Source organism: Leptonychotes weddellii, chromosome 9, assembly GCF_054177405.1.
Source record: "Leptonychotes weddellii isolate Sample4059 chromosome 9, ASM5417740v2, whole genome shotgun sequence".
In the NCBI taxonomy this organism is placed as follows: domain Eukaryota; kingdom Metazoa; phylum Chordata; class Mammalia; order Carnivora; family Phocidae; genus Leptonychotes; species Leptonychotes weddellii.
The window spans coordinates 7,061,794-7,072,390 of record NC_138377.1 but is presented as its reverse complement, the minus strand read 5'-3'; the positions used below and the strand labels follow the sequence as shown (position 1 = coordinate 7,072,390).

The 10,597-nt window shown below is 47.1% G+C and overlaps 1 protein-coding gene across 1 annotated transcript in view; it reads left to right on the top strand.

Annotated features, from left to right (window-relative positions):
- The window catches only part of AK7 (adenylate kinase 7), a 51,465-nt gene that overhangs the window by 7,166 nt on the left and 33,702 nt on the right, over window positions 1-10,597 (top strand). Inside the window, exons 3-4 of the mRNA XM_081829734.1 lie at window positions 3,518-3,626; window positions 8,544-8,638. Of these exons, the coding sequence (XP_081685860.1) occupies window positions 3,518-3,626; window positions 8,544-8,638 (204 nt within the window). The remainder of the gene's footprint in view (window positions 1-3,517; window positions 3,627-8,543; window positions 8,639-10,597) is intronic.

Here is a 10,597-nt window from a genome sequence, read left to right as displayed (position 1 = left end):
ACACAGTATGTTAACTAACTGGAATTTAAATAAAAACTTGGAAAAAAATAAACCAAAACAAAACAGAAAACCAAACACTGCAGACACACCCGGGGGAAAAGGCTGAGAGGTTTTACAAGAAAATACAGGATCTGAGTGGTTTCGTGTAGAATCCGGTTGGTGCTGCCATCCTCGCCCCTCCCGTCTTCAAGGTGGCCTCCTGCCTGGCCCAGCCCGGCCATCCGCGTCTCCCTTACTAAGGATACACTGAGGTCCCCAGGATGTCAATATCGGTGTCCAGTTCCTGGAACAAAGGATTCTACAGAAAAGCAAGTGAAGGGGGGAGGGGGAGGCTTCAAGAATGAAAGGGAGAAATGTGTTCAGTTTATTTTTTTTTTTTTTAAAGATTTTATTTATTTATCTGAGACAGAGAGAATGAGAGAGACAGAGAGCACGAGAGGGAAGAGGGTCAGAGGGAGAAGCAGACCCCCCGCTGAGCAGGGAGCCCAATGCGGGACTCGATCCCGGGACTCCAGGATCATGACCTGAGCCGAAGGCAGTCGCTTAACCAACTGAGCCACCCAGGCGCCCAGAAATGTGTTCAGTTTAAAGTCAAGCCTCGCTGAAGCACTAGCGTGTCCATCTTAATTTCTGCGCATCTTTACCTTTCTCTAGCGGTTTCACTGCTTCCCCCGTGTCACATGCTACCCAATCCTCACCCTGCAACATTTGCATACCTCCGAGAGGGGCATCCCTCTCATCACCCTGCCTGCCGCTCTTCAGACCCTACCGTACAGCTTTGCACACACCTCACCGTGCAACAGCCTTTCCTCTTCCAACCCCACCTAGTCCTATTCATCCATCGGGATTTGACTCAGGATGTCACCTCCTCCAGGAAGCCCTCAGTGATTTCTACTTCTACACTCCCTGTTTCGATACTGAGCTCTTTTTTTTTTAAAGATTTTATTTATTTATTTGAGAGAGAGAATGAGAGACAGAGAGCACGAGAGGGAAGAGGGTCAGGGGGAGAAGCAGACCCCCTGCTGAGCAGGGAGCCCGATGCGGGACTCGATCCCAGGACTCCAGGATCATGACCTGAGCCGAAGGCAGTAGCTTAACCAACTGAGCCACCCAGGCGCCCCTGAGCTCTTTTCTTTGACTCCCATAGCACCTTTACCTGCCTACATCATCACACCTGTCACACTTCATGGTTATTGTCTGTCTCTTGTGGGTGGCCCGGACTACAACCATCAGCCCCTTGAGAATAGACACTGCACCTGACTTTTTCTCCTGCTCATCTGTGCATCTTTGGCCCTGAGCACATCGACTGGCAGAAAGTAGCCCTCAATAAAACACTTGTGAAATGAATGAGCAAGTCCCCTCCCGCCATCCGAGGAAACTTTCTCCACCTTACCCGCTTTCACACTCTCCAGGGGCTTTGCTCACCACCGGCTTCTTTCTTTCCGCCTATCCAAGCGCTCCATGCTCACATCTTTCCAAGTGTCAAAAACACTGCATGTGGCCTCCCTGCTGGCTACCCCCGGCCCCGGGCCACCACTGCCACATTCGCCAGCCTCACTACTGCCCTCCCGGCCACTTGGGAGTCCTGTGCCAGCAGGCTCTGCCCCCACCACGTCACAGGAAACGCCCTGGCCAGTGTCACCACGGAGCTCCTAATTCCCAAAGTCCTGTCTTCCCCGGCTTTCCAGGGGAAAGTCTTCTTCCCCCTTCTGCAGCCTCCACAGCCTCACTTCCCTTGTGCATCTGAGGCTCCCTTTAAATGCCATTTTCCCCAGAGCCCCCTCCTTTCTCTCAATGGATGTCCTTCCTCAATCTTATCCAGTCCTATGGCTTGAGCTCCCCCATAGGATCCAATGCCTTTCAAATCTGTCACCAACCCTGTTGACCTCCAAATCCAGCTGCCCTCTAGTGCGTTCCCCCCAGAAGTCCTGCCAGCACTTCTGAATCAATATGCCCCAAATTAAATTCATCACACTCCTCTGCAAAACCCCTCTGCCTTTTAGACGCCTTGTTTTTATTAAGGACCTTGCTCTCTCTATCACTTTGGGCTGTTTGGGGGCTGCAAGCGCTAGGGAAATGTGGCAACGCAAACTGGCTTTGCAAATAAGGAAATTCTTCAGTTTATGTGGCTGGTGGTCTCAAGGAAGATGCAGTTTCAGGGCTGGCGTGATCCAGGGGCTGCTGCTGCTTTTCCTGCCCCTTCCTGGGCTCTGCCTCCCCGTAAGGGTGACTTCAGTCTCAGGCTGGCAGCAAGACAGCAGCAGTCTCGAGCCTTATAATCACAAACAGCAACATCTGTAGCCTCCAGACTGTGGAACATGAATTTCTGTTGTTTAAGCCATTCAGTTTGTGACACTAAGTAACAGCCCTCGGAAATGAGTACAGCTGGACGCCAAAGGCCGTAGGGAACCGGGCTGGGGAAACTGGCTGTCTGCACGGTTGGGTTTAACAGGGATGCATTAACCCCGCCAGGGTAGTCCTCGCTATATGGACAGGCACTCACTTTGCTTTTGTTCTTCAACCAGGTTACGTGGTAAGAGATCCCGACTGGCCTGAAATGTTCTGCTTTAATGCAACTGGTCAAGGAACTGTGGGGAATATCTGCCCCTCAGGATAACTGGACTAACAGCGAGTGCAAATCCTGGTTTGGAAATGCAGGGTCCTCTGATGGTTATCATAATACCCGCCCCCGGTAGGGCACTCCTAGGAAACCTGCCGACATCCACACAGGAAGGAATAACTATTTAAAACATGACGATCACCAAAGTTACTTTTGTCTAATGTAAGAATTTTATATTTTTACCCATTAAAAGTTTCTGTATTTTTAGGGCCCCTGGGTGGCTCAGTTGGTTAAGCGACTGCCTTCGGCTCAGGTCATGATCCTGGAGTCCCAGGATCGAGTCCCGCATCGGGCTCCCTGCTCAGCGGGGAGTCTGCTTCTCCCTCTGACCCTCCCCCCCCTCATGTGCTCTCTCTCTCTCTCTCAAATAAATAAATAAAATCTTAAAAAAAAAAAAAGTTTCTGTATTTTTAAAATATTCCCAACTGTCAGCTGTAATAAGGCACCTTACATCTACAAAGAGGACCGATTAATTCCATCTTGAGGATTCTGAAACAATCCTCATTAATCACTCATCAGCCCTTGTGAGTGACTCATGATATATAATGGCTCGAATAATCTTGCGCAGAGTTGGAGTTAGTTTCAAATGCCTCACACATTTTCTTTCAGTGTGTCGTAATTCTTCCCTTCTGAATTGGGGTTTAAACAGCATGCAGAAATAGTACCTAAGATCATTATGCAATTTTTTAATCATCTGTTCCCAGCTATTTCCATAAACTTATTTGTTACTTGGAAACTACACACAGAAGAGAGCCAAAATTTCATTTTAAATAGAAATCCTGCAACTGTTTCCTGTAGGACACTTCATCTGCAGTGTATCTCATTTGGAAACTGTCATTCCGGCTAAATGTTAAGGTTAGCTGCTCACAACAAATGACTGTCAACTCTCTTTTTCAGACCATCTCTCGAGAAGACCTTCTCATGCGCCTCCTGGAGTGTGACGTCATCATTTATAACATCACTGAGAACCCACAGCAAGCAGAGGAGGCCATCTGGGCAGTCTCTGGTCAGTGAACCGCTCTCTTCTCTCTCCAAAAGCGGCACTTTTGTGCAACTTCCTTACCCTTAGAACCATCTAATGACCACGAGGCAAATTACTGCCACGGGGAAACCGATCTGAGACGGAATATGAAACGTGAAATGAAATCAAGCTAATGAAGATGCCTTTGGATTGTGTTAAAGATACGCTGAGGCCTAGGAAAACCTTCAGGAGTTTATTTGAGCAAAAACGGATTCAGGAGAGCTCCCACGTTGGAAATGGTTAGGAGCGCTCCACCAACAGGAGCCAGGGGGAGGTCCTACAGAGCAACTCAAGGACATTATTTGATTGGCTATGGCTGAAGCATTTGCCCGACCTGGAAAGGCCTAGTCGCTATCGTGATTGGTGGTCCTCAGGTTTTGATTTTTTTTTTTTGTTTTTTGTTTTTGTTTTTTTTAAAGATTTTGTTTATTTATTTATTTGAGAGAGAGAGAGAGCGCGCACATGAGAGGGGGAGGGCCAGAGGGAGAAGCAGACTCCCCGCTGAGCAGGGAGCCCGATATGGGACTCGATCCCGGGACTCCAGGATCATGACCTGAGCCGAAGGCAGTCGCTTAACCAACTGAGCCACCCAGGCGCCCCAGGTTTTGATTTTCTAACCTTGCGGCATTTACAGACCTAGGTTTTGGTTTGCTTATGGGAACTGCCATGGCCTTAGAGCCACCTGAGACTTAATGGCCCCCTTGTTGAATTAATTAAACAATGCGTGCTTCCGCAGAATTTTTTTTTTTAAGATTTTATTTATTTATTTGACAGAGAGAGACAGAGCGAGAGAGGGAACACAAGCAGGGGGAGTGGGAGAGGGAGAAGCAGGCGTCCCCTGGAGCAGGGAGCCCGATGTGGGGCTCGATCCCAGGACTCTGGGATCACGACCTGAGCGGAAGGCAGACGCTTAACCAACTGAGCCACCCAGGCGCCCCAGAATAGAATTTTTTTAATCCTGAATAGAAACGGTAACTTTCAAAATTCAGCCTGTATTCATCCTACAGGCACTGCTTAAGGAGGTGGGGTTGAATGCATTGGGAAGATACAAAGACAAATGAGACAGAGATTATACCCTCAAGGTCGCTGCTGTCCCATGGAAGAGCTGAAGCACACACGAGGAACTTTAATGCAGGACAGAGGATGGCTGGTTCACAAGAAAGGTATCAAGAGGTGGATGTGCCTTTAAGAGGGGAGGACTTATTTTTGTGAGGATTTGATTCAACAAATGTCCCCTTGCTATCAGGGGACATCAGCGAGGGCTCGGGGAGAATGCTTGCATGTTTAGAATGCTTTCAAAACTGTAATGAACTCTAAGGACCACAGGTCTAAGAGAACAAGGTGATGTTTAGCAATTTGGGGCTGTTATGATTCATCTCTCAATTAAGTCGGGAGCAAAAGTGAAAGCTTATCAGCTTATTTGAATCACCATTCTAGACTAGCAGGACAGCCAAAAAGACACAGAGCACCTTACATTTCGATATTTTTTTCACATCAGTATTTTTGTTTCAGGCAGATTAGAACAGAGGTCAGCAAATTTTTCTGTAAAGGGCCAAAGAGTAAATATTTTTGGCTATTCGAGCCAACCACTGTCGTGTTGTAGCAAGAACGCAGCCACAGACAATATGTAAATGATGGGCTAGGTTCCAATAAAACTTTATTTATAAAAAGAGGCACTACTTTGCCAACCCTTGAATAAAATCAACAGCAAAGCAATATTTTGGCTTAAATTCAAAGAAATGGAATGCAGCCTCAGGAAGGCTGTACCATACTCAGGGAAATGATGGAAAAGTACTGTGTGTTGGATATGTGGGATTCCTCAGGAGTTTAGAATGTTTGACTTCCCTTTTATAACTTTGTGCCTACATTTCATCCAGTGAGAAACAAATCAAAAACACGAACATTGTATCATCTTTTGAAGCAGAGCTTTTTTGAAAAGCCAACTTTCTGCATTTTGTCCCTTTGCAAATATTTACAAATTATGTATAATTGCACCTTCTAAAATAATTGCACCATTTAAAATCGCAATCAGAGCTAACATTTATTGAGTTCTTATTTTGTCAGGCTTTGAAAATTGATTTTTCTATATAATGTATACTTGCAATGTTTAAACATTTTTTTTCTGAAATAACCCCTGGGACATGTTTTGAAAATTAAAAAGCACAGTAGGGCTGGGGCACCTGGGTGGCACAGTCAGTTAAGCATCTGAGTCTTAATTTCAGCTCAGGTCGTGATCTCAGGGTTGGGAGATCGAGCCTCGCATCGGGCTCACACACAGGGCAGAGTCGGCTTCAGATTCTCTCTCCCTCTCCCTCTGCCGTGCTCTCTCTCTCTCTCTAAAATAAGTAAATAAATCTTTAAATAAAATAAAGTAAAATAAAATAAAAAGCACAGTAGGGCTTAGAATAAAAAGCTATGACTCCTTGCATTTCCCTTCCACTCCATCCCTATGCCCCAAAAGGAACCTCATTTAACCCACTTGTACCTTTTAATGCATAAAAATGCCTGCATGGATGTGCTTTGATTATGAATTTTAGACCTTAGCCACTGCCCTCCTGCTGTGACAGATGAGCTGCAGCTCCTCCTAGGAGCCCCCACTGCCCCTCGAGGGAACATAATGCTTTCCCAGACTTTGACACGGCATCTCCTTTCATGAGCTTTAATATGGAGTGGGTTTTACTGCCTTCCTTCTTCATTCTAATGAAGAGCTTTAAATAACTAAGAAAATTTTGCCTCTCTATTTGGGGGAAAGGTTTTAACTGTTTTACCTCATTTTGGAGAAACAGAGTGTTTGTGTCTGCAAGAAAGTAATAATCAGAGACCTTCATCCTGCTATCAGGGTCACCTGAGGGTGGGGCGGACGTGGGCCTGGTGGGGCTTCAATCATTTTGTCCTAGGGGCACCTGGGTGGCTCAGTTGGTTGAGCGTCTGCCTTCGGCTAGGGTCATGATCCCAGGGTCCTGGGATCGAGCCCCATGTCAGGCTCCTTGATCGGCAAGGAGCCTGCTTCTCCCTCTCTCACTCTCCCTGCTTGTGCTCTCTCTCTCTCTCTCTCTAATATATAAATAAAATCTTAAAAAAAAAAAAGAATTTTGTCCTTTTACTTGATGTGCACAAGCTTAGATTTGGGGTTTGGTTTTTGTTTGGGGCTTTTTTTGTATGTTTGTTGTGGGGTTTTTTTTTAAGATTTTTATTTATTTGAGAGAGAGAGCACGAGTGGTGCGGGGGTGGGGGGGGCAGAGGGAGAGGGAGAAACAGGCTCTCCACTGAGCAGGGAGCCTGACACAGAGCTGGGGGTTCGATCTCAGGACCCTGAGATCACAACCTGAGCTGAAGGCAGATGCTTAACAACTGAGCCACCCAGGCGTCCCCTGTTGTGGGTTGTTTTTTTTTTTTTTGCAAAGGATATATGTCTTACTTCTTAATAATGTTTTATTAAGTAATTTTAAAATGTTTTTAATTGAAAAGGATTCTCCTGCCTTGCTTTTCACAGCTGCTGCCCAAGGAAGACAAGATGACACAAGAGAAAGGAAGCAAGTGTTAGGATTAAGAGAAGCCATTTGCATATAAGGATAAAATGTGCTTGTTCCAAGTGAACAAGGAGATTATTTTAGACCCATTAAAATGATCACAAATGAAAGGATAACCCACTTTGAGGATCTCTAAGTGGGCCAAACAGTCCCAAACTAGGCCAGTCTGAAGCATAGTAGAGCCAAAAGGGCAAAAGGGCAAAATGGAATTGAAGAAGCCATTTTTGTTAATAGAATGAAAATGGAACTAAAATTAACACTTGAGTCGGAGATTAATACATGGACATCGTGTTCTCAGACTTAATTCAGTAATGCTTTCTCACCTTAGGGCCGGACTCCACACGTTCATTGGATTCAGGGTATCAGCCTTTTATTGTTCTGCTTCTTTAGGGAATCAGCTCCTGAGACTAAAAATGTACCATGACAACTGTGTCACTTAGCTCCTCTGACAATTTAATTAGACCCTCCCTTTAGATTTTTTTTTTTCTGGAAAATTATACGTCATGAAAAATATTTTAATGGGATCACATGCTGAACGTATTTAAGGAGATTTAATGCTTCAGTGTGTGGAGAGCCCACCCCCTCCTCCCCTAGAGGTGACAAAACCTTTAGAGATCCGATGTTCATCCTTCCATCCACCACTGTTCTCAATTCCGATCCCTACAGAATGTTCATAATCAGCCATTCCCACCGTACCCTAGCCCTCCGGCCACGGCCCACAGTGCCCGCAGCATGGGCTGCCCGCCCCAGGCCAGGGGGAATGTGAAGGGTGGGCACCCCCCAAATTACTTCCTTCCACAGTGGCGCAAGCTACACAGGACTGCTTTAGGTGAAACCGTCCGGGGGTCTTACCTCTGGATTTGGGGCCTTTGCGGCCGCAGCCCCAACCTTGCTAGGGCCCCCTGCTCCGTTCCCCACGCAGCATAGCGGGGAGAGCGCAGCCTTTGCAACCAGGCTGCCGGGATCGGACTGTGCCCCCCACCTCTCCTCCGTACCTCCGGGCAAACTGTACCCCAGTTCCCTGATCTGCAATACAGAAATAAAAGTAGTACCCATGTCATAATGGTAAGGATGCAGGAAAGGCCGTGAACTGTTCTAGTCCATGCCAGCGAGCGTCAGTACTCCCACTAGCCGCCCCCAAAAGTGAAATCACACTGCTACAGCCCAGGAGGCAGGAAGGAGGGTTAAACCTGGGAGCCTAGGCTCAGTAGAGGTCGGGTAGCCGGAGGGAGAGTGCCAAGACCCGTGAGGGCAGGGGGACTGGTCAGGGAAGCACAGAGGTGACACTCGTCTTAATTTTAAGTCCCACACATGATGGGGAAAACAAGGTCTTTGTGGGTACATATAACTGCTCTACTTTCTGGCCCTACAGCACTGAATGAAGAAGTCAGCCACTTTGAGAAGCGCAAGGTATTTATTTTAGTATCCACGGTGATGACCTGGGCACGATCCAAACCCCTGGACCCTGTAAGTAGTGACTAGCATTTCCTTTTTTGTTTTGTAAATAAAGATTTATTTATTTATTTGAGAGAGAGAAAGAGAGTGAGTGACTGGGGGGAAAGGCAGAGGAAGAGGGAGAGAGAGAATCCCAAGCAGACTCCCCACGGAGTGAGGAGCCCAACGTGGGGCTCGATCCTGGGACCCAAGATCATGACCTGAGCCGAAATCAAGAGTCGGATGCTCAACCGACTGAGCCACCCAGGCGCCCCTACACCAGCTTTTCCTTTATGCAACCTTTCGCCCTTACTACCTTGTGATCTGTGTGTGGAGAGAACTTTCTACAGTGCACCGTATAATCTTGCCCTCCTGAACCCTGTCCCATTATAAGTGTTGAACAGAAATCAGCGTCTCTAAGCACCTTCAATTCTAAGGGGCTCACTGTGTTATGTGCCACTTAGGAAGGAAAAGATAAAGGATACCTATTAAACCGTAACCATGCTTACTTATCACTTAGACTTCTTATCTGAAAAAGCTCTCTCTTAGACATTTTGAGACCTCTATTTCTGTCCTACACCTTCTCGTGCAGAGATGAAAAGGAAAATGGATGCCCCATAGAGTTGTTATGGGAACCCCAAACCCCTTCATCTTCAGAGGCCAGGTGTGTGACTCACCCCTACGTCCTGTCTTTGTCCACACAATAACTCAGTATGAAAGCTGCCTCGTGTCATTTACTTCCTTTCCCGTAAAGCACATGATTATTCCTCTGCAGGAGAGTGTGGACTTAGAGTCGGTCTTCCAGAGCTGTTTACTTTCTTTACGGATATCAGATGTACCCTTACCGTTCTACCCCAGTGCCTTCGTGCCCGCGAACCACCTTTTCACTTCGGTGCTGAATTACAGTGTGATCTTGTGAAAGACATTTAGAAAGACAGTTCAATGAACAGGTGCAGTGCCTAATTCCATTGGAAGGGATGACAATATCAGCTGTGCTCAAGGTCACCCAGGTGCCAGCAAGGACGGCGTCAGTGCTTCCTGGCTGAGCACCGCTGTAAGAAGCTGCTGATCGCAAGGCACATCCTACCTTCAGAGACCAGAATGTGCGGAGGGAAATGGCACATGCTAGAATCAAGGAACACATTACTTATAAGGAGGAAATGTGTAGGCACTTATCATACATTGCATCAAAGGCCATTTGTTTGTTTAATCGTCTCTCCCTTGGTGAACCAGGAGATCCTTGAGATCAGAGACCTGCGGTTTTCTGTCTTTTTCTGTAAAGTTCACTCACCCACTCCATCTGGCTGCCGTCACCTCAAGGACCAAGCGGGTCATTTGACTCCTGTTCTGGTTCCTTCCCGCAGACTGTCCAGTGAAGTGTCTGCTATAAAACAATCATTGGTCGGGACGCCTGGGTGGCTCAGTCGGTTAAGCGTCTGCCTTCGGCTCAGGTCATGATCCCAGGGTCCCAGGATCAAGTCCCGCATCAGGCTCCCTGCTCCGCGGGGAGCCTGCTTCTCCCGCTGCCTCTGTCTCTCATGAATAAATAAATAAAATCTTTAAAAAAAAAAATTAAAAAACCCAAAAAAACCAATCATTGGCCACTTGACCAGCTGCAGGCCTGCCAGGTTGTGCTCCCTCCTTCACTTATATACTAACTCGTACTGAATTCAGCAAAATGGGAATGTATTGGCTCATAACTGGAAAGTCCAAAGGTGGACTTCAGGCACAGCTGGAGCTAGAAGCTTAATGTCCTCGGAGCTCACTACTCTCTTTCTCTCTTCTGTGGCTTCTTTCCTCCTGAGTAGGCTTCATTCTCAGGGCGGCTCCCCCTCCTGCCGGCCCCCAGCAGCTCCCAGGCTTACATGCCCAGAGCTTCAGTTCCCTTTTCCACTTTGGTCGTGTCCCACCCCAGGACTGGAATATGCTGTGTGTCCAAGTCTTGGGGCCTAAACTCAAGCCAGTCACTGTGGGCAGGGGAACACGGAGCTC